Source organism: Tiliqua scincoides, chromosome 1 (genome assembly GCF_035046505.1).
Source record: "Tiliqua scincoides isolate rTilSci1 chromosome 1, rTilSci1.hap2, whole genome shotgun sequence".
Classification (NCBI taxonomy): domain Eukaryota; kingdom Metazoa; phylum Chordata; class Lepidosauria; order Squamata; family Scincidae; genus Tiliqua; species Tiliqua scincoides.
In genome coordinates, this window is record NC_089821.1 from 131,739,162 (window position 1) to 131,763,932 (window position 24,771).

Below are 24,771 nucleotides of genomic sequence, written 5' to 3' on the forward strand. Positions count from 1 at the left end.
TAAGAAGCAAGTTGGGACTGAGGAGTCAAGCCAGGAGTCAGAGTGGCCAGAAATAAGGAGACCTTGTTGCTCAGGCTAAGGCCCCAGTCCAAACAGGAAACTCTTTATGAATATTCCTGCTTCATTCCTGCCTCAGAGTATCAATTGCCAGCGCAGGTGGTGCTAGTCTAGAGCCTGAAAGCCTCTTACTTCTGTGATAATGTCCCCGGCTGCAGTTCTTGCACCAGTTTACAGGGCTAGCCAGTGACATATCACGAGGGTTCTCCTCTTGAGACCAAGCAGCTTCTGATATTTAATGTGTCCATTCAACTTGATATTAAAAGTTAGTATAGTTTTACAATATGATTTTGGGTATTTACTTATTTTATGTAATGCAGCAATCTCTGAATATGCCCCTCTTCCCAACCTGCATTGTTGTTAGTTTGTTGTTCTTTAATTTGGATGTAATTGAACTTGGTACTTGGACGTAGTCCTTGTTGCTAAACCACAGTTGTGATTCTCTGTCCCTCTCCTTGCTGATTTGATGAAAGTGCTTCAGACACTGTGACCAAGCAGAAGCCATGTCTGAAGGAGGAAATGGGTGGGGGTGGGTTTTGCTGGTCAGGCCTGTGCAGCCGAAGTACTCTAAGTGCCTTGGCAAAGCAGCAAGCAAGCAGACTTCAGTCACCCTCCCAAACTGGTAGGAGTAGGGTAGGGATCCTACCCTACTGCTGGGTAGGATATGGGTGGGGATCGCAACCATACTTCTGGGACAATCTCCACTCACCTCTCCAATACTATAAAGAAAGTTGAAGCTTGTCACACTCATCAGATAATGATAGTCCACTTGTGGGAAACGAAAATGTTGAAGCCTGATTTCTATACAAAGAAAGGCATTAACTGAAATTAAGATTGCCCAGAGACTCATATTTCAGTGTTTCTCAAACTTTTTAGCATTAGGATCCACCTTTTAGAATGACAATCTGTCGGAACCCACCAGAAATGATGTCATTAATTTGGAAGTGATGTCATGACCAGAAGTGACATCAACCAAACCAGGAAAATTTTTGTCAATCCAAGCTGCAATCCTGTCCAAAATTACCCAGGAGTAAGCCCCATTGACTATCATTAAAAGCATATACATAGTAGCCTGTTAAAAGTACAGATCTGTAACATTTCCCCAAACTCAGTCACATACCATGGTAGCATAAAGTCTCATATATTGAAAATAAAATATTGAAATGAATGGGGACCCACCTAAAATTGGGTTGCGACCCCCCCCGGTGGGTCCCGACCCACACATTGAGAAACACTTCTCTAGTTGTATTGGTTCAATTATTTTTTTTGTTTGAAATGGTAATATATTTAATAAGTTAATAAGCTCTTATAAGCAAAAGGTGATTTCCACATGAAGCTTTTATAGCATAGTGATCTCTTCTATAGTCAAATTATCACATCAGTACCACTGTGTTTGCACAAATGCCAAGGGTGTCCTCAGGAAGCAATGGCAATCAATACAGTGAGTGTATTTTAGGAATTTATTGATTGATTAATGTATTTTGAGTTTAACTTCAAGTACCACATTCCCCACAGCTGACAAAGATGAAGTTGCCAGTTACTGATAACTGTAGGCAATTATGTATGTAGTGTTTTTGCCAGCACAAGAGACTGCATGTGTAGATTTCAGTTTAAACAGAAATTTGTGCACATATCAAGCAAAAGGAGAAAGGTGTTTTCCACTTCTGTTGCTGCTTATAATCACGTTGGTGGAAATGTTCAAGCCAGATTGCTTCCAATGCTACATATTATTATTCTGTAGGAATCTGTTTGGTGTACTGAAATCTAGTAGCATCTATGTATGCAGTTTCCCCCTCCACCACCACAGCCAGGCTTCTGAATCCCCTTGAAAACAGCTTCACAGAAGGTGGTAGCTGCTGTTAAGCTGTACTTCTGTCAGCAAGCTGAGAGCTGTGGGTCTCTGACATGGCACTCAATTGCTAGCAGGTTTCTCTCATTGCACCTCATTTGCATCTGGGACATCAATTAGCATGTTTGTTGAGGCTAATTGAATGAAACTCAATCATAGCTCTTAATTGCTTGACTATGTGAAAAGAAATCACATTAATGCAGCTAATTAAGTGTATGGCAATAGATGCAACATAATTAGGAGCGAAATGTAAAAAACAAGCGATGGCAAAGGTGCAAGAGCCAAGGGGTACGGGGGATTCAGATGCTTGGCTACATTGAGACTGACACATTTGGGGAAAGGACCCTCCTTGCTCTGGTGCTGATTTTTTAATGCTACTGAATTATGAACATGAAAACTTGAGAAGCAAAATGTAAATGGATTTGCAATTACTACTTTTTCAAGCTGTTGAGGGGCAGAAGATAGCATTTCTGGGGTGGGCCACTGTTGAGTGGACTCTGGGGACTTGTTAAGTGCTGTTTAAAAGTACTTGGCTTTGAATTACCCTTGCGTCTTGTTAAAGGTTCTCCCCCACCCGGCTTTTTCTGTGATCAGCATTTCCTACAACTAACATCTAGGGGAGTTTTCTCTGTAACATTTGCATATCAAAATTGGACTTCCTGTCTTCTCTTTAACACAGCATATTCTAGATGACAGGGTCATATTCATTTTGTTCTAATGTGATCATATCATGCATCACTATTCTGAAGCTGCTATGTTATTTGTAATAGAAGCTTTTATTTCTCCAGGACAGCAAGATCTGAAATGGAAGACTATTGAGATCTTGCGGGAAGGAAATATAGCACTTCACTGTTTTCCTTCTCTGTGAAACAGTTAGTTACTATGTTATACTGTATATACTTTACCATGAAAGGGCTTCTGCATTAAACAGAGTGAAAAAATTAAGAAATGTAAATTAGCATTTAATACAAGAAAGTTCACTCATCCTGATTTCAGCAAGCAATATTGTTGTATCTCCTTCCCCCATGCACACTAACATTTTCTGAAATGAATTATTTGCTGTTTATTAGCAGCTTATCTTCATGAAGCCTTGTTGTAATCCATCTATGTGGATGAAAATCAAAACATTTAATTGCAAACATGGAATTTTAATATGATAGAATTTGGTGATTAGCTATAAAAAACAGATTGTTGATATTGTGTACAGAGTCGAGATAATGTCAAAACTTTGAATCTCATTTACATGAAATATTCCACTGTTTACAGAGTTTTAGATCTAGGTTTTACCCAACAGCCCATGTACAATAAATATTCAATTAAGTTAAAATTTTATTTCAAAATGAAGCATGAATGTTACAGAAATGTATTTCATAGAGGAAGGTGCCATCTCATGTAGTTATGAAGGGGAGGTTCTTATTTGCAGTGGTTTTGCCTATAATTTTGTCAAGGCTAGTTTCTGAACTGTCCTTAGACTTCTCCCTCATCCCTTCACCCCCTTTTATATTACTTTTCAAAATGCATTTACACATGCTGCATTTGCCTTCTTGGTGGGTTCAGAAGCAGTTGCAGATTGGGCTTTTTTTATTTATGTTGCAATCTGGTGGGATGGAGGGAGCACACTAGGTGTTCATTTTTCATGCACTTTCAGGTATCTTTTGAGGTGTCTGACAGACACGGCACCATGATATACTATAATCTTTTGAGGTGATTGACAGACATGGCACCATAATCCCAGTAGTGGCTGCCACCATGACAAGGAAACTTTTAGGGTGAAGGATACCTATTCATCACAACTGAGTTTTGAGAACTGAATCATTTGTTCTTGTTTATAGATGAAAGTATCCCAACTTGTTACCTCATCAATGATTTTGCCCCGTAATATAGATGCAGACCTAATTGTTATATTCTTATTACATGTCTTTCTTATATTTAATGCTTCTAAAAATGAGGTTTGTTAACTGCTTTCAACATTACTTCAGTGTTGACAGTATGCACATTCCTATTCTGTACCATCTTTAAAAAGGCTGCTATGTTATAGATTAAGGCAAATGAAATTTTTTTAGATTGTGAACCCTGATTGGACAAGGAACCATCTTTTCATTTGTGACGTACAGTAAACTGTTTTGCAAGTTTTTTTTTGATGAAAAGGTGTGTGTGTGTATGCGTGTGTGAGACAGAGAGATGGTGAAATGATTTCATTTTAGTCAGGTATCTTATTGTAAAGATTAGCGTGTTCCTAGTCTACTTAGTGTTTGGAGTGTTAACATTGCATGTACAGTCATATCAAAAGAACTACTTTAGGTGTGCCCATAGGCTTGGAGGATGCGTAGTGATTTTTTCTTTTAAATTATTATCTTTAAATAGCAGGCACTTCCCTGCTCAGCCAGCTCACAATCTGCTTTGGGTTGTCCCCTCATTTCAAAAGTGGTATGGTCTTGTAAGCTCAAAGACCTCTTGTATGTATGGAACTAATCCTTTGATGCTGTCTGCATTGTTCTGATACTGTTTTCTTTTACATTCTTTTTTTTCTCTTTGGCATCCTTTGGCACAGGACTATATGCAGAATGTTCATGGAAAAGAAATTGATCTTCTGAGAACCACAGTTAAAGTCCCAGGGAAGAGGCCACCTCGAGCCACATCAGCATGTGCACCCATCTCAAGTCCAAAAACAAATGGTTTGTCGAAAGACATGAGCAGCTTACATATCACACCAAATTCAGGTAAGATACATACATTTTAAAATACCATCACCATAGCACTGGTTGATTTGTCTGTCAGTGCATTTGTATGCTGTCATTCCATCTCCAAGCCCTTATTCACGTTCTGTTAAAAGCAGTTCAACTTCAAAAGCACAGCATGTGGAAGAGGCAATGGTGGTTCCTACCCTCCTGGCTTTTCTGTTTCTCTCCTCACAAAGGTGCTCTGTGAGTGGGACACTCTTCAGCTTGATAAAGCATAGCCCACTGGTGATTCCCACCCGCTGGCTCTTCTTCCCCTCCCTGCTTGCATTGTTCTTTTTAAAGGCTGAACAAACAAATGTTCTTTTTAAGGATTGAACATAAAAAATAAATGATCTCTGCATACATCATATTTTTGTTAGTCAACTTTTCTTTATGAAGTTTAGTCATAAGATTATCTATGAATTGAGGTTCTAACTGAAATGGGCATTATTATCACTTTGGCCTAGTTCTCACTGGAAATGGTAAGCTTATGTCTGGGCTGTACTACATGGGGAAGGGGGGCTGTCTTGAATGGAGGCACATTCCATCATAAGTATACCCTAACAGCACAACCCTACAGATGGTTACTCAGAAATAAGCATCATTATATTCTGAAGGGCTTACTTTCAGGTGTGTATGGATTATAGCCATAGAAAGGTGGCCTAGTTTGTCAGGGAAATATCTAACCTAACCTTTCCCTCAACACAGCATTTCCCAGTCTTCGGCATCTCGCAATTCCCTCACACGCTGCAAACATCCTGCACAACTCTCGGAGGTGACTGGTGATGACATCACCCCCAGTTATTTCCGGATTTTTCGACCAGACAAGATGCTACAAAGGGCAGTGAGAGACTTCAGGTAGATCGGCTTTTCCCAGCTCACAAAAATCACACACAGGAGCTCAGCCCACTGATCCAAGCCTCCGACCGTCCTTTGTAGCATTGTGTCCAGCGGCCATCCTGTGACTCCCCTGGGAGCTTCGTCTCACACTTTGGGGGCCTCTGCCCTTACATTTTGTTTTGTGTTTGTGTGGAACTAGTTGTAAGGAGGAGCATTCCTACTTGTGAGCTCACACCTGCAGTTGAACATAGGCTAAATGCTTTTAAGTAAACAACGAGGCACTGGCATACCTAGGGGGGCAAGCGGGGAAAATGCCCTCCAGGGGCGCCTTGGACCCTCGCCCCGCCCCCGCCAGGAGGAGCGCCCAGGAGCGCTGCGGAGAGGCAGCTTGCTGCCTCTCTGTCAGCGCCTGGGCGTCGACTGAGCCGCCCCTCCCCTCCTCCTTTATGATAGGAGGCAGGCACCCTAGAGAGGCACTTATGCTCTAGGATGCCCAACTCATCTCCTCCTATAAAGGAGGGGGGGTGGTCCAGTCAGCGCTGAGACGCTGCCTGGGAGGCAGCGTCCAGGTGCCTCCCAGGAGCGCTCCTCAGCGCCACTGCTCTGCCTCTGAGGACGTCCCTCAGGGGCGAAGCGGAAGCGGCATGTGCCACTTCGACATCGGAGGGGACGCGCACCGCTTCCTGACAAGGTCACCCTACTCTGCTGCTGAGGGCGTCCCTCAGGGGCGCTGCGGAAGTGGTGCGCGCCCCCTCTGACTTCAGAGGGGACACGAGTAGCTTCCCGTCCGGGTCGCCCTGCTCCACCACTGAGGGCATCCCTCGGGCGGAGTGGAAGCGGCATGCGCCCCTCCAATATCGGAGGGGTTGCACGCCGCTTCCTGGCCCCACAGAGCCTTCTGTGCAGCTTACAAGCTGTGCGGAAGTCTCCACTGCAGCGGTCTGGGGCCACTGGGAGCAGCCCCAGAAGGCTGCCATAGAGACCCCCACGGCGCAGAAGGCTCCGTGGGGGCCTCGGCTGCCTCCTCCATTCCCCCTTGTTTTCAAAGGGGGAACGGAGGAGGCAGCTGCACAGAAGTAATTGCGATGATGATGATGACGTCACCGCAGTTACTTCTGGGTCACGTGCGCGGGGGGGGAGAAGGGGGGCGAAACGGGGTGTGGGGGCGGAATTCTGGGGGTTGCCCTGGGTGCGGGGAATGCCACTGCAATGAGGATAGGAGCACCATATATTCTCATGTATAAGTAAAAAGATTAATGTCTAAAATCAGCCCTAAAAGCTTGGGTCATCTTATGCATGTAAAGCTTCTGAGAGCAACTGCCTGGTGATATGGGAGTGGGACTGGGCTAAGAAGCAGGACACAAGAGGGTGGAGAAAAATAATTGATTTTACTTACTGTTAACTGTTCAGAGTCAGTAACAAAAAAGACAGCAATTTTAACTTCTTCTGCAAAAAGAAGAGAAGTGAAGGTGCTTATGGTAATCTGTATGAGGGCTGCTGCTATGGACGTTCACCACTGACAAAGCCTACAGCTCTCATAAGCGCTTTCATTTCTCTTGTTTGGAGAAGAAGATAAAATGGCTCCTTTTTCATTTTGCTGCTGCCTCAAAACAATTCCTGGTAAGTCGTTTTCAAAGAATTTCACACACCTCTAAGTTTATCTGAGAATCCAACTTATCTGAGGATCATAGAAAATTCCATGATTTGGGGCTCAAAAGCTGCCCTCGATTTATCTGTGAGATTGACTTATAGGCGAGTAGCTAAGGTAACCAAGGGCGCAATCCTAACTTTCCTAATCCTTTCCAGCACTGACATAAGGGCAGTGTAGCTCTGAGATAAGGGAACAAACTTTCCCTTACTTTGTGGAGGCCTCCGTGAGTGACACCCGACTGCAGGATGCAGTGCACTATGCCAGTGCTGGAAAGTGCTATCTGTTTCAGACTACCTCTGAAATCTGCATTTCACTCAATCCTCAAATTTCAGCTCTTTATCATAGCCATGAAGACACTTTGAACATTTTAAATGATAGTACTAAATTTCCACCACAGATTTTGTTTCTACAGAAAGAAACAAACTTCAATGAGTATTTGGGAAGGGGTGGATTTTACAACCTCGGGCTGTGTTTCTTGAAACTGGTAATAGTGAATGGCTCCATTAATATTTGACTTAATACCCATAGTGCCAAACAAGCAGAGGGTGCTCTGCAGTGTCTACTAAGCACTCAGTGCAGACTTGCAGGCAGACATGCTCAGAAATTTTATGATGAAATTAAAGATAAGGCAGATAACTCAGTAAATATATCTAAACATTTGGATTTGGCAGAATGACCTTTTGTTCCAAACTTTTTACACCAGGATGTAAAACAAAAAGCAGCTGCCAAATTGCTGCTGAAGAATATGGTTTATATAGCAAATGTTCCATCAGATAATACCAATTGTCAAGATTATCTTTCTTGTTTCGATTGTATTGGCAACCTTCAGTCTCGAAAGACTATGGTATCGCGCTCTGAAAGGTGGTTCTGGCACAGCGTCTAGTGTGGCTGAAAAGGCCAATCCGGGAGTGACAATCCCTTCCACACCGGGAGCAAGTGCAGTCTGTCCCTGGTCTGTCTCCCTGGCTATGGGCCTTCCTTCTTTGCCTCTTAGCCTCAGACTGTTGGCAAAGTGTCTCTTCAAACTGGGAAAGGCCATGCTGCACAGCCTGCCTCCAAGCGGGCCGCTCAGAGGCCAGGGTTTCCCACTTGTTGAGGTCCATCCCTAAGGCCTTCAGATCCCTCTTGCAGATGTCCTTGTATCGCAGCTGTGGTCTACCTGTAGGGCGCTTTCCTTGCACGAGTTCTCCATAGAGGAGATCCTTTGGGATCCGGCCATCATCCATTCTCACGACATGACCAAGCCAACGCAGGCGTCTCTGTTTCAGCAGTGAATACATGCTAGGGATTCCAGCACGTTCCAGGACTGTGTTGTTTGGAACTTTGTCCTGCCAGGTGATGCCGAGGATGCGTCGGAGGCAGCGCATGTGGAAAGCGCTCAGTTTCCTCTCCTGTTGTGGGCGAAGAGTCCATGACTCGCTGCAGTACAGAAGTGTACTCAGGACGCAAGCTCTGTAGACCTGGATCTTGGTATGTTTCGATTATTGCAAAAAGTTTTGTTGTGTTTTTTTTTGGCCAGGGAAGTATCTGCAACAATCCTCTTAGTTTAAAAACATCCCTACTTCTGCATACCTAGGGAAGTGCCGGAAGTGTGTGGACACCACTACCCTTGTCTGTTGGTGTACAAACAGACAGGCATTCAACCATCTGACAGCACTAGTGGTATAGATGAGAGAGGTCTTGCACCAAAATGTTGTAGTGTACACATTTCTTTTAGAGATGTTTAATTGGACTCCATGGGACTTACTTTATAGTAGACTTATAGTAGAATATAAATTTAAATTAAATCATTCACAGCTCGATACATAGTAATGTATCGGTGTATAATTTAATTTAAAATTATATCCTGCTTTTCCTTCTATTGAAACATTCAAGGCAGCTTACAAAAAAGTGTTTCCTGTATGTGTGAGGGTTCTGTCCCCCCCCCAAAAAAACTGTGGAATCAGGGGAAACATATAAATACAGTAGCAGCCCCCACACCTCTTTGCACCTGTTACCTTCGTTTTTCTTGAGTAACAACTGAAGCACAGGTGTTTCTTTTTAACAAAGGAACATTTTTGCTTAACTGAAGGGCGTGACTTCAGCCTGCAGTCAGGCTGCACACTACAGGGAGACTTCAGCTTGCATGCTACAGGAAGACAACTAACTGAACATTAACAGGAAGCAGGAGCATCAAGAAGAGTCAGAAACAGGAAGAAACACCTATGTTTCAACTGTTACGCAAGAAAAACAAATTATTCCTTTATTATACCAGTCAATGGGGTATTGCAACAGATTGCTGAGTTATTCCTTATATTTCTTCAGATATATTGGAGTTATTTTGTTACTGCTTCACTTCTACTTATTTCATGTGGAACCATTAGTTCTGTGAGCAAATAGATGGGATAGCAGTGGGGTGCCCATTGAGCCCAGTGGTCTTTACATGGAGAGGTTTGAAAATACAGCCTTAGACACAGCACCACTTGGGTGCAATAAGTGGATGACATCTTTGCAATTTGGGACCGGGGAGGTGACACTTAACTTATTTTTAAAACATACCAGCAATATACACCCAGCTATAAGTTTTACGTTGGAAAGGGAGAGGGAAGGAAGGTTGCCTTTCTTAGATACCCTGGTCACTCCTAAGGAAGATTTAACCTTGGCTCATCAAGTGTATAGAAAACTTACCCATACAGACGGGTATCTCAACAGCTGTTCTAATCATCATCTGAGACAATACAGAGGTATGATTAAATCACTGGTGGCGAGGCGGGTCTCATAGCTGCAACACCTACAAAGTGAGCTGGAGCATGTGAAACTAGCCTTGCGGGCTAATGGGTATTTCATGTTGGAAATTGAGAGAGCAGTGCATCCCCGGCAGTTTAATAGATCTCAAAACGCAGAACAACCTTTTCCAAGAGCTCAAGCCTTTCTTCCTTATATTAGAAATGTGACAAACCATATTGAGAGACTGTTGAAGAAGGCTAATATCAGGCCAATTTCTAAAACAATCAAAGTACAACAGGCTCTGCGATTGGCTAAGGATGTATTGTAAGAGATCCTCTTTCTATGGCAGGAGTATATCGGTTCCCATGCAGTTGTGGATAGATAATACATTGGCATCGCTATGAGCAGTATTATTATTAATTATTATTAACAGTATTTATATACCGCTTTTCAACTAAAAGTTCACAGAGAAAAATCAAATAACTAAATGGCTCCCTGTCCCAAAAGGGCTCACAATCTAAAAAGATGCAAATGAATACCAGCAGACAGCCACTAGAACAGACACTGCTGGGGTGAGGTGGGCCAGTTACTCTCCCCCTGCTAAAAAAAGGAGCACCCACTTGAAAAAGTGCCTCTTACCCAATTAGCAGGGGTTAAAAAGTATAAAAAGGACAGCAGAATATGAGAGATACCGCCAGTAACAACAAGCTGAAAAATCTACCATTGTGGAGCATGTGGTTGAGACTGGGCACAGAATGGATTTTAAATGTACACAGGCATTGTTCATTGCCAGTCATTTTCACACTTATTTTCACACTCGAATTTATAGAATGGCCCCAGAGATTTAGAAACTTTGGAAAAATGTTAACAGGAGACATTGAGTGTAAATGACCCTTGATTACTAGAGCTCAAAAATGCAAGTATCTGGGACTTGAAGAACTGAGGCAGAACAATAGGTACAGGTTAAGTCTCATTATTCGTGTGGGTTCCATTCCCAGAACTCATGTGAATGGCAAAAATCACACTATAGCAAATCAATTTAAAAAACAAAGTACCTTTGCTCAGGTGTTTTAAGCACAGCCTTGCTGACCTTTGTGATGTTAAGATAGAGTCATTAAGACCACAATCCAACAATCAGTCTCTCTCCAGACCCTTAGAAAGGATTATCTTTCTTTCATGTGTTAAGGGGGGGGAAGGGAGGGGGTTTCTTGGAGATAGAATGATTGATGGATTGTCAGCTGACTGCCTTCTCTAACTATTGTAAAGGACTGTTTTCCTTTCATTTAAAGGGACCTTCTCATCATGTTGAGATAAATATTTGTACAACAGTAAGAAAAGCATTTTAAAGGGGTGCATTTTTCCCCTTTTCCAGGGATCAGCACATTCCTTTTCATCTGTAGTGGCCATTCGTGTTGAGTCAAATCCGTGTATAACAAGGTTGGACCTGTACTTGAGACTTTGAGATCAGAACATCAGTTACATGAGTTATACTGGGTAGTTTGAAGACCTACTTGCTGTACTTTCGTCCTTTGAAAATGTTTACCAAAGTAGTAGGCGAAACATTAGGTGTGAGAAGCTTTATTTGACCGCAGCCTATCAACACTGTTGACCACAGCCTACCAGAACACTGTTCATTTCAGCATCACAAATTATACCTTTGTTTATTTCTTTCTTGGAAATCTGCCATGGACTGACTGTCGGTGGCTCACACACAGTCTGTGGACCACTGCTTTGAGTAGCATTGCTTTCACTGACCCTGCAGCACTCGCTGTGTTTCTGTCATCCTGGTTCTTTCTTTTATGTCTTTTTTTCCAGTCCCCTTCACACAGTCAGCTTTCACAGTCACACAGTGCATGTGAAATACATTGTGCTACTCCAGTTCAGTTCAGTTTTATTACAGTCACCAACCAGCATAAAAATAACAATACATTCATAGTATACAACTGAACATACATACAACCCATCACAGCATCCTAACATAGGCTCTTGACAACATAAAATACTAACAATTAATAGATCTAAGTCTAGATCTAAGTCTAGATAAGAGTGCAGCAACTGCTACCCTGCACATGCCTGATCTTGTCTGATCTTGGAAGCTAAGCAGGGTCAGGCCTGGTTAGTACTTGGATGGGAGACTGCCTGGGAATACTGGGTGCTGTAGGCTTGTACCATAGTCTTTCGAGACTGAATGTTGCCAACCAACCAGATAAGAGTAAGTTTGGTCTAGGTATTGTGGATTGAACTGAGTACAGTAACTGAGGAAGGTACTTCTGAAAGTCTTCTAGTCCATATTGAATTAAAAACTTATTCAGAATATAAATACTCCTCTATGAGCAACCTGGAATGCCACATTCCATCTCTTCCTCCTGATGCTAACTGCAGCGGCTAAGAATTTGGCCACCCCGTGTTACCTCTGGATTTGCATCTGATAGAAGAGAGTGACTATAATCTTGACCTGGGCATTTGGTGAGCTCTTCTAACAGTGGGGAGATAAGGGATAACCGTATAGCCTTATAAAAAATGCAATCCAGCAAAACATGACAGGTGGTTTCTGGTTGGTTTGCCCCACAAGGACACAGTCACTCCAAAAATGGGACCTTCTGAAAGCATCCTTCCACTACAGCTGAGGGCAAACTGTCACACCGCCCCAATGTAAACGCCCTTCTGTGACTTGAGATTTCCAACTGGAAAAGGTAGGGAGCTGGGACAGCTATATATCTGAGCTCCTCCTTGATACGAAACTTTCTGACATTATTAACGTCTTCCTGGCGCTCTATGTCAAAGATCTGCTGCTTAATCCTAATTCCCGCCTGAGCCAGTCCCATGTCAAACAAATGGTATGGAAAATCCCAGAGAGGACAGTTTTCGTTCCAGCCCTTTAATCCACCTGGATTTATACTCATCTTGGAGGATTAGGGGAGCAGTCCCTAATGGGTATAGGTGCAGTCTTAACCAGTAAAAGCAAATGGCTATCCAGACATGGGCCTCTATGCTAATCAGGCCTGATTCCAGACGTAAAAAAGTGTTCGAGACAGTACTGGATACACTAAAGGTGGCGCTAATAAACTTAGACTGGACACACTCCATTATTGTGATGTTGGGAAAAGGTCCCAACTGCGCTCCATACAATAATTGGGCCATCACCTTTGCCTCAAACAATTTAAGTGCTGCTGGCAGATGCTGGGCTCCTTTGCATACTTGTGCTACTCATGGTGAAAATTAAACTCATTTTTCGTAACTGGCCCAGCACCATTTCTGAGCATTTTTGTAGTGTTTCAGTGCACTGTGAAGCTTCTCTATGAATCCAGATTCTCTCTGTTTTCTCTTGAGTCAACCTGCCTTTGGTGGTTTTGTGTTGGAAAGATTCCAACTTTTGCAAACCTCTGGAGTGCAGTGAGTACCCAGAAACCTCCATTCTTCCTTTTGGGTGGTTCTGTTTTGGGGTATAATCCAATCAGCACTCAAAACCCAAGTTTGGTATTCTAGGGATAGAGTATTATGTGCAAGATGTGAGAGAGCTATGTATTTGTAGGTCAAATGAGGCAGAAACATTGGATCATTATTTATACTGTGTCCATTATCAGAATATCAGAGAAGTTTTAGCAACTTATTGGTGAGAAAGAGTGAACTATAATGCATCAGTGTATGTAAAGGCTCTTAAAATTGACAATGTTTTTCATAAACTAAACCCATTTGCTATTCAAATGACATTTCATGAAGACTTATGATGTTCACGGATGTTTTTATTTCTTAAGTTTTTAGATAGTTGGCTCCTCTGGGCCTGACTTCTTGTTGTCATGCTGTAAATTGTCATACATATTGTTAGTGCTACATAAGTAAATAATACGTTATTGCTGATTAGTAAATCAACAATAGATCTACTTGACTTGGCTACTGTCATCGGAACAGATTGTTGTATTACCCAAGAAAAGTAGAGAGAGAGAGAACTTGTATTCTCCTCTAGCATATCTAAAGTTCATTTCTTTATTAAATTTAAATAAATTTGTTCACTACCTGCTATTCACTATATCAAGACTTGAGGCAGGAGTGTACGTTCTGAATGATCATGTTCTGCATATTCCAGTATACACCTTATTAGAGGCTTACTTGTCTCATCTGGTACCCAGGGCAGTGACTCCTAGTGTCGCTCTCCCAAGCATGCAGACACAGAATAATTGGTGGTGACATGATGACGTCACTACCAATTACTTCTGGATAAGCAGCGACTGACTCGGCTGCTTTTTTGGAGCTCTTTGCTCTTGGAGCACACTAAAAAAGCAGCCAAGTCAGTTGCTGCATAGAGGGCTTCTCCCCACCTTTCTTCAACAGATTAGGTTCACAGGCTCAGCAGAGTTTTAGGAGATTAAGCATTGTCCCCCAAGCTGCAGCAACAACTTCCTGACTTGAACTGTTCGTGACACTGTTCCTTTAACTACATCCCCCAGCCCTTAAGTACACATGCAAGCACGTGTGTCACAGCCCCTGGTTGGTTTCAGCCTTGATTCAGCCAATCCCTGCCTCCTAGCACTTCCTGGTAGGATTTGCACACAGCAACACAGAAGACAGCCACCTGGAGGCTGCAGCCAGATGCAGGAAAGTAATTTGTTTGATGGGGGAGGTTTGTGAACTGCAGAAAACTGAAACCATGGATACTGGTTAAGGGGGCACGCCTGTACTTTGAATCAATTTGCACACATATCACAGCGAGCATATATTTGTTGTTTTAAACAACAATATATTTTAAACAATGGATTGGTTTAGATGTTACTTGTCAAACTGGCCCTCTTTTCATACAATTAACATGCAAGCATGCACAACTTGGTCCCCCTTCCTACCATGTCAGGACACTAGCGCCTAATCATGGAGAGGGAAATTTGAACTGCTCCTCCATGTACGATTTAACTACTAGCTTAAGCTAGTATTTAAGTTGCATATGAAGGTGCTGTTTGCATGTGTGCATGTACACATGGTTAGGTGGTGAAGCCCCGGAACGATGGCAGAGCAACAGAATGTGCATGTTCACTTTCTGATCATGTGAAGAAAGAGGTCATCAGACAAGTATTGTCAAGTATTGTCAAGTATCAGACAAGTATTTCAAAACCAGAATAGTTTTGAAATGCTCCAGAAAGCACAGACCATAGGAAGCATGCCTCTAGCTAAAAAAATAGCCTATTTTAAATCCTGCTGTGACCAGCAGGAGCTAGGGATCTATCTGGGGATGGTCTCCAGTTTCTGCCACCATCTGGAATTGGCTGTTTTGAACAGACATCGGGGGGGGGGGGGCTTGGCTTGCTAGTCCTCACTAAACCCTTCCCCCTGCCTATAGTCCCCTAAAGGCAGCAGTTCCCAAATGCTCAAAGAGAGTTTGGGCCACTGTAAGTCCTTGTGGGGAAAACATCGTGTTTTGTCCTTGTGGCAATCCAACATGATTGCCACAATTGCACCGCCATCAGGGACAAAAGGGGTTTTTAGAATTCCTGGGAGGTTACTATGGCTCTCCGGATGGTCCATGGAGCCCGCAGCCCCCTCTGCAGGCCTCCCTGTGTCTCTAAACTGTGCTCCCAACCCACTTCTGGTTTTCATTGCAAAAGTAGTTGTGAGGGAGGCCTGCAAAGGAGGCCGCAGGCTTCCCAGACTCCAGACCCATAGTGATCTCTGGGAAATTTAAAAAAACAAAAACAAACCCTTTTGTCCCCTGTGGCAATTGTCTAGTCACAGATATCCAAAGCTGGGTTGTGAAAGCACCATGCACCTTGAAAATAGCCACCTCTAGTTTTCTCTGCATGGAGGAAAGTCAGCCTCTTCCCCCTTCCCCCACTGAAAACAGGATCTTGTCCAAGGATGATTTTAACCAGAGCATCCAAGATTTGCTTTCTCTGTCATAAGTCATGAATCTTGTGAAGTCTGATGAAGACATTTTTGTTGTCTCAAAACTGAATGTTTTGTATCATCTTGCTTCTGCTTCTTTGTTTGGCACTGCAGGTTTGGACAGCTTCTTCCCCCTCATTCACCCCTTTGGCCAGGAGGGGGATCCATCCCATCAATGGTGAGGCTGCTGTTTGCTCAGCCTGGGTATACCTCTTTCCTCGCTCCTTAAGAGGCTAAGTCAGGCCATACTCTGTCTCTTCACCTGCCAGGTATACCAGCAGTTGAACATCCCCACATGCATGTGCTCTCTCTGTTTCTCTCTGTGCATGAGAGTGAGAGAGAATGAGCCTTGGAATAGGCAGAAGCAATGCAGATCTCTAGTATGGTCTGGCCAGCAGCAACCAGCTGATGAACAAGATATACTGAGCCTTGTGTGGAGAGTTGCTTCTGCTGAAGAAGCTTTCCCAGAAGCTTCTGTTTAATCCAAAGCTCTGCATGAAATTAGAAGAAAATGTCCTTGCCATTCCCCTGCCTTGTAGGATTCTGTTGTGTAGTATCGAGCAGAGAGGTCTTAATTTTCCCAGGGAGCTGGGAGATGGATATGTGGAGACCTGGTCTTAGAACATCATAAAACACAAAGAACAGCAAAAAAGTTAGTGAAAAGAGGCTGGATTCTTGTGGGTTGGGGGAGAATTCCCAGAACAGATTTTCAATCTCTCCTTCAAAGGAAGGGGAAATGTTGTTGCAACCCTGTTGTCTGCTCTAGTTACCCAAAGAAGGCATCCTGTTGCTTTCTCCCTTCAGCTGGGTAGGAACAGTGATAGGTTTGTGACCTATCTTGTCTTTCCTCCTCTACCCTCTACTCCTCTAATCATGTCTTTCCTCCTCTACCCCATTTCTTTATGAAATGACAGATGGTCAGTTCAGACAATTCATGCCCATCCAGTCTCATATGGTAAAGGAATGTGCATAGTCATGTCATGTGCATGCCCTGATCCTCCCCTCTCTCCCAGAAGTGTTCAGGGCACTTTCTGTAATTGCATGGAAAATGTGTTGATTTAAAACAGGTTTATCAGCATGTAGATGGAGCAGTTCAGGTGAACTGCAGGTGATTTTCGAAAGTGCCCCAAACTCTTCTGGAGGGGAGGGGCCAGAATGTTCACAGATTGTGAGTCTGTTTGTCCTTTATCATGTGGAGCTAGCTGGTGAGGGACTAAGAGTATTGTTACTGATTTACCATAATTCTCCCCCCACACATTGTGACTTGCACTGCAAGGGTGTCTCGGCTGCCTTTTATGAGTAGTTAATTTAGGCAACTATGTTGTTGCGAGTTCAGGGCAAATGTGTGCCTATAGCTTATATTCTTAGGCAGTATTTCAGTGAGACATTTTACTGTAGTACTGTTGCAAGCGGTTTTCTGGGCTGCTATTACTCTCCCAGATTGAGAGTAAATAAGAGTCATCTCTGCAATCAGTGGCTTGTCCCGTTTCCCCCCCCCCCCCCGTTCATATAGGTGATTTTAACTGAAAGAAAAGGGCTAGCATGGAGGGGGGAGGGAGTGGTGTGGTTTTTTTGTTCCAAGTCAACAAAGTTGTGCACATGCTACAGTACTGGCAGTCATTGGGTATTGTATAATCCCAGTATGCCAGGATTGAGATTGGTGTAATAAGTACTCTTTGTCTTCAAAATTAGTCTGTCCTTCTGGTGTATAGCTTGTGGTTGAATGGAAGAGACCATCACCAAGGTGAGTGTTCCTAAGTTGTCTGGAGCATTCTGCTAGCTGAATGTAGGTATCAGCAGGGCCCTTACCATCTAGATCTTTCTTGTTGATGATAGTCTGATTTATGTATCTCATCTCTGAATATGCCTTTTATCTAAGATTAGGGATTCATCCCATCATACTGAAGTTATTATGTTGGACTCTCGCAGTTATATTTTGTTATAGCAACCATTTGGATGTTAAAACGTTTTCAGGAAAATCAGGCTCTCTCATTCTTCTCCCCACGCACACACTCCGGAGAACTCTAGTGATTTTTCAAATACTACAGCCATCATGAGAGCTGAAGGAGCTGATTTAACTACCCCCCCCCCATAAAAGGTGGGGGAGATTCACAAACGTATTTTCAGTATTGAACTGCCATTGACATCTAAAGTCCCCACCATGCTGTTTTCCTCCACACTCCAGCAATCAGGACATCCAGCAAACCCATAAAAATCCAAACTAATAGCATGAATATTCAGTGACCTAGAATACTAATTATTGTCATGAATATTAATGTGATCGGACTTGCTTTTTCCTCTTCTGTTTCTCGCTCTCTTTTTTTCCACTCAGCCAGCTCTAAAGATGGGCCATAATGAGAGCATTTAAGAGAGAGAGCGCTCTCCGCCGTGACAGGGACTGGGGTAATAAGGAGAGCTTGATTAACGTGGTGCACTTGGGGGAGAGATGAGAGGCTTCACGTGGTCCTGTTGTGGGGGAGGCAATGAGGCACCGGCGGCTGTGTTGCTGCTCCCTCAGATTAATGAGGCCTAAGAGTGCATTAGGAACAGTGACAAAGGTTTGATCTAATGGGTTCAGTCATTTTTCCTTTGAGTGACAGACGCACAGAAGTAATTGGCTGTGCAGAATGGCAGCTCATTGGCAGTACTTAAGGATACATTATCCCCGTTGTGTGGCCCGCAGAGGCTGTTTATCAAAACTGCTCACACTGCAGACATGCATTTACTAGGCTGCTGTTACAAGGATAATAGCTTTAAAATAAAATAATAATAATAATGATAGTAGTGTAAGACCAAAATCTTTGTCTGTCTCTGTCTGAAGTTTCTTTTCATTTTTGTTTTAAATTTTCTAAAAACAATTTAACTAGAGTCTGCCGTAACTTGCAAGTATTTTTGCGGCTTTGTAGCTTAGTGATGTTCCTATAAGTAGTCCTGGATAGTACAAATAGTTTCTTATTTTTTATTTTAGTGACCAGCTTATTTGAAGCCCTCCAAAATGCTTCACTAAATCATAATCAGTCAACTGTACTGCGTTCAATCTTACCAGTGCTAGAATACAGGTATATGTTCCATATTTCCACCACTTCTTGTCAGAAGGCAAGAAAAAACTGCAAAACTGACATATTAGTACCAAGCTTAGTTATTAGCCAATTTCAGCAATAAAGACATTTACTAAAAATAAAATGTCATCCAGCTTTTAAAGAATTGATCAACTTGGTGATATGAATCCATAGCCTGTTCAATATTCATTCCTGTGTTGGAAGCTTAGAGCCACTTTTGTCCTTTAATCATCAAACTCTCTACTGAATGTCATGATGTTTAATTTGCATGTGCATCGTCTGGTGGTCTTGTACTGTGCGCTGCTGCTTTCATATGGCTAAGCATTTCTTTTAATAAAATTATTCATCTTGAATAATGTTTGTTACAAATTCTATGACATGATATTTTGACCTTGGGAAAGATTTTTTTCCCCCCAGGTTAGTGGGAGAGTTTCACCATCAGTACAGTATCGTCTTGGGCAGGGGTGCTCAATAAGTCGATCCCGATCTACCAGTCGATCGCCAGGCAAAATGAGTAGATAGCAGGCTTCTCTCCCGCCCACGCATCCCTGGGAGTGAAGCATCCCTGAGAGTGAGCCCTGCCCTGGGAGTGAGCCCCTTTGACTCTACTGGGGTGACTAGTGAGTAGACCTGGAGAGGAGCCGCTGGCAGGCTTCTCTCCTGTCCACGCATCCCTGGGAGTGAGCCCCGTTGACTCTCCTGGGGATGACTTACCTTTCCCCTGTTTTTGCACTGGTATGTATGGAGATCTGCCCCCCCCACTTCCATCTGTTGGTTCTGTGTGCAAGGGGTTTTGCACTGGTCTTGCTGTGATGTCTGTATAGAGATCTTCCCTCCCCCACACCTTTCCCTTGTTTTTGCACTGGTCTGTATAGAGATCTGCTCCCCCTCCCCACTTGTATTGGAATCAAGGAAGATCTGGTGAGGAGGTAGGCTGTGGTGTCAGCAGTGGCCCCTTTAAGGGTAAGGCCTGGGCATCCAGCAGAGTGTGCTGCACAGCTGCAGCCACTTGAAGGCAATAGGGCCCTCAGGGATATAAGAGCACCTGAGGTAGGAAGGGCTCCACTTATTTATGTGAGTCAGCCTTTTCCTACATGAAGATCTTTAAGTCCAAGTAATGTTCCACCATGACTGATGAACATTTGGAAGTGTGCTTGAAGCTGGCTGTCAGCAGCTACTGTCCGGGCTATGCATCCTTGGCTGATTCACTTCAGTGCAAGTCATCAAAGTAAACTCAAGTAATTACAAAAAATGTTTATAGTTAATTATGTTGTGTTGTGCAATATTGGCTCATGCGGTTATGCAAGGTACACCAACATACATTGTACACATAAATGTTATATGTTATGATGGCGCGAACATTGTAAAAAAACTCTGGTAGATCTCCGGGCCTTGCTGGGTTTCAAAGTAGCTCTCGAGCCAAAAAAGTGTGAGCACCCCTGCTCTTGGGGATAGTCAAATTTCAGGATAGTCAGATAGTCAGGAAGGGGAGCAAGTGAGATTTCTTAGTTTTTTCTTTTATTTTCTTCCTCTCCATTTATGGTTATTTAATCCAGTTAATCAGCTACGTACATCATGCAGTTGGGGTAGAAATGTTGGGTGGAATATTTGGAAGTGTCTTAAAATGGAATACATGACAGAAAATCAGCCAGGAATTTATTTTCCCCCAAACCCTGTTTAGTAAGCTTTATCAATCACTTAACCAAAAGAGAAAACTGTCTAGCTATTCCAGTTGCTGTTAGTGATTCTTAACAAGACTATTATGTGTCATATGTCATATATATGTTATTCTGAGTAGGTTCTGCTAGTTGCTACCTTAATTAGACACAACTATATGCAGGTCATAATCCAGAGAGGAAAAATGTAGATAGCATCTCACATTACCCTAGAAACATTTGTGTTGCTTTCTTGGAAGTGTAATGTGCAGTTCTGAGGAAGCCTAATCTAGTCCTAATCTACTGCAAAATGATCCTGTAAGCATGGATCCTGTAAGCATGGACTGGAAGGCTGGGAAAGGCTAAGAAAATTAAATATGTTGTTCCTTGTCTGAAAGCTTGTTGGGTGGGGGGGAACGTGAAAGAGAAATGTGTACAGCTCTAAAACTTATCTAAAGAAAAGATAGCAACTCGCAGACAACCTGCAGCCACCATTCTGAAACTGACATGTTGGATCCACACATCTAACTGGTGCTGGAATCTTTTAAAGAGTGTGGTATCAGACCATATTCCACTACAAGGCGTCATACCCAGCTGGTAGAGGTAACAGATGGGAAACCAATAGCTAATTGGAGCTTGGTGTTTCAAGCTGTCTCATGAGTACCACAAGGAAGAGTATAAAATGAAATAGTTTGCTTATTGCAAATTGAATGAATGTTTTTAGTCTTGTGTGAAATGGTCTTGTGAAATAGTGTGTTAGGGCCCAGTTCTGTGGGCTGTAGCACCAGTGCTAGACATTGTAAGCATGCCATAAAGCACATTTACGACTAGCAGAATACAGTGGTAGCTATTTTGGTGCCGCTGTTCCTCCAGGCACCAGGAAGCATAGGATTGGGCTATCCATCTGCTTTCTGAGATCTACTTGATGGGGAGGCTAAGAGTGGTGGAATGAGAGGAAGAAGTGGATCCAGAGGGGTAAGGGGTTCTGGAAGTTTGTAAGATCCTAAATGTATAGAAACTAATCTAATCTGTCCATCTGGAACAAGTTTTACTTTTAGAGCCCTTGTAGGGATTGGCTCTGGACGCAACACTGAAGTAGTAACTGTGAGGTCCTCTTTCTGAAGAAGTTTTTACTGACCCTAACTCTGAGAAAGGATTTTCAGTAACAACACTGTCACAAACCTAGAAAGCAGCAGAATGTTCCATTTTGGTATGACCTTTATCCAAGGAAGTCACAGTGATTCACAGTGGCTGTAGAGAGTAGAATTATATTACGTGTTGTACAGTAACCATAGTTTGATTATTATCTTTCCCCTTAGGGAAGGAGAAAAGACTTTTGTACATATTATAACTTAAATATTTATATGTATATATGTCTATTAGAGTGTGTAAAACTCTTAAAATGTTAGAGTTTTAGCAAGACATGTATATTTATTGTTTCTGATTTTAGTTATTATGTAATTCCAAAGAAAAATTCCAGTGTTTTGTCTAAAGTGAATGCAGGATGGAGGGAGAACTCCTAACACACTTTATGCTGGAGCTTGTGCCAAAAATGGTAAAATACGTTTGTTAAATATTACAGTGCAAAATAAACTTATAGCAGTATCCATGTGGAAACCCGGAAAGTATAGCGGGAAAGGCTCTGGCCTTCCTGCTGGTGCTCCAGCTGCATGCAACTCTGCGCACTCCTGGAGTGAAAATTTACAACTACCAGTTAACACTGACGGAGCACTAGTTCCAAGCCCTGAATCCCAATATGGACTGTCAGAGAAGACTTTGAAACTTAGGAGGATGAGCTTTTGCCAGCAGATGTACCTTTAAGTGGAATGCTCTCCAACACAACCTAGTTTGGCTTCAATTAATTTTTAGTCTAGTGCAGGGGTGCCCAAACCCTGGCCCAGGGGCCACTTGCAGCCCTCGGGGACTCCCAGTCCGGCCCACAGGGAGCCCCCTGTTTCCAGTGAGCTCTGGCCCTCTGGAGACTTGCTGGAGCCCATGCTGGCCCAATGCAACTACTCTCAGTGTGAGGGCAACAGTTTGACCTCTTGTGTAAGCTGTGGGATGAGGTCTCCCTCCACTGCTTGCTGTTTCATGTCTGTGATGCAGCAGCAGCAGCAAAGAAAAGGCTAACTTTGCTTTGTGCAAGGCCTTTTATGGGCCTTGAGCTATTGCAAGACCTTCATTCATTCATATAAGTTCCATCTCTAATATATTTATGTACATATATTAAAATTTGAAATATAAATTAATTCTCTTTTTCTCAGCCCCCGACACAGTGTCAGAGAGATGATGTGGCCCTCCTGTCTAAAAGTCTGGACACCCCTGATCTAGTGCAACACCTCAGATTTCAGTTTACAAACTGCAGACTCTTCAGTCCCCTCTCCTCTGTCCTCATGAAGAGTTCTGTAGAACTTGAAAACTCACTGTTGGGTTGTTTTTTTTAATACTTTCAGTTAGTTACTTTGATTGGTTCTTACTTACTAGAGTATAACCATACTTTGGATTGTGGATTTTAATATTTGATATTCGCTAATATTATCTCAATTCAGTTTTCTGTCCAGGTTCTGTCATGGAAACAACTTTGCTTGTCTTAGCTGTTGTGCTTTAATGGTGGTGGACAAAGGCCAGATCCTTCCCCTGTGTGTCAGAGGATCACAGCAGACTTGCCAATGCAGGGGAGGCAGGATGGGTGGGAAGGAGGTAGTGATGTGGCGGGGGGGGGGCAAACTGCTCTAAGAAGGGAAACCGATCCTGCAGCCTGGGTCCATGTGAACCTGCATCAGCAATTTAACTATGCCATGTTTAACTATTTAATGTTTAGCAATTTAACTATGCCTCACAGAGGCTTCAAAGTAACAGAATGAATGTTCCTTTACCCAGAAGAGAACTTCATGACTCCTCCCACACCCAGAATTTTGGCATCACTGTGTTGATGGGGGGGGGGAGGGATAGGATTAGGCCTTTAATGGATAACTTGGAGGAAGGAGGGTGGTAAGTTTAACCCTGGTAGTCATTCTGAATTCCTCTGCAGTTGCTGATGGTCGTGGCATTCTTCTGTAGCCAATATTAAGGTTGGGGATTGGGGGCACTGTACTTCAGTAGTTCTGATTCTTCTTGCCAGAGGTAGTGCCAGGTGGGAGGGATGAGATGTTGCTGTTGCTGTCTCCCATGCCAGTTATTTGAAGGCAGTGTTTCTCAAAGTGTGCTCCTAGGGACCCTGATGCTCTCTGAAACCCCCTCAGGGGCTCCTTGTACACACCAACTGTATTTGGCCACCAACTGCCACCTGCCTGGTTTGCTCATCCACCTCACCTGTTCATGGCCTCCTTCACCTCCTGTTACAGCTCATTGCTCGTATTTGCTGTGGCTCAGCGCTGCACCACTCTGTACATGTACTAGCACTCTGAGGCTCCCTGACACTGGACACCTACCAGCAGGTCTCCCCAAAGATTCCTTTTAGGAGTCTAAAGGGCTCCAGAGACTGAAAAGTTAGAGAACTGCTCTAAGGTGTTCCTCGTGGCTTTATTTTGCCTCCCCTGAAGTATTTAAAGTCTACATGAAACTTCTGAGTGAGATAATCCAGGATTGTGCAGTGGAATTACTGAGATGGGTTTCCTAAAGCTTGAGTAGCCAGCTCTCAAAACAACAATGTAACCAGGGAGGCTGTTGCCACTAGAACTTTTGAAGTAAAACCTGAAATAATTTTGTTCTTTGTTGTTAATAAATTAAATTCTACTCCTAATATACGTATGTTCATACATCACCATTTGTCTCTTCCTAATAACACTCTACTTTCTTTTTGTAAAACTAGAAATTAAATGTTTTTGGATTGTAATGTTGATTCCAGTTCCTTTGTGGTTTTCCCTTCTAGATAAATGTTTTGGAAACTTTTTCTATAATAAAGTATCTTATGCTATCAGATGAGTACTATTGTAAATGTAGTAGCTCCCTGTCAGTAGAGAGTTTTCTTGTTCTTTGTGGCGATACTTTAGAAGATGAAAAACATTTTTGTTCAATAGGAAACCAGCATCATTCTTGCTCATTTGAGCCCTTTTCTGGCAACATACTGATAGACATTCATATATAAATGCAATAGTAACTTTGAAATGCAAATTATTAAAGAAAAATAGCATATGGTAGAGGTAAGTACATTTTCAAATCGGCTCCTACACTTTAGGGATGTGAGTATAGCTAAAATTATTCTTTGGAAAGAATCTGGAGCTTTTGACACATGGAAGCTTGAACTAATCAAGGCTTCTCAGTAAGCAGATACACATATCCATATCAAGGAAGCAGTGCTGAGAATACACGGATTAGCATAGTAATTTAACTACCCCCTGCTAATCAACTAAAGCAACCAGATGAT

At 42.8% G+C, this 24,771-nt stretch overlaps 1 protein-coding gene across 5 annotated transcripts in view; it reads left to right on the plus strand.

The window, feature by feature from the left end:
- Window positions 1-24,771, plus strand: part of AGAP1 (ArfGAP with GTPase domain, ankyrin repeat and PH domain 1) — a 389,814-nt gene that overhangs the window by 212,884 nt on the left and 152,159 nt on the right. For all 5 annotated transcript variants that reach the window (XM_066637277.1, XM_066637250.1, XM_066637243.1 and 2 more), the window contains one exon: window positions 4,458-4,626. In XM_066637277.1, the coding sequence (XP_066493374.1) occupies window positions 4,458-4,626 (169 nt within the window). The remainder of the gene's footprint in view (window positions 1-4,457; window positions 4,627-24,771) is intronic.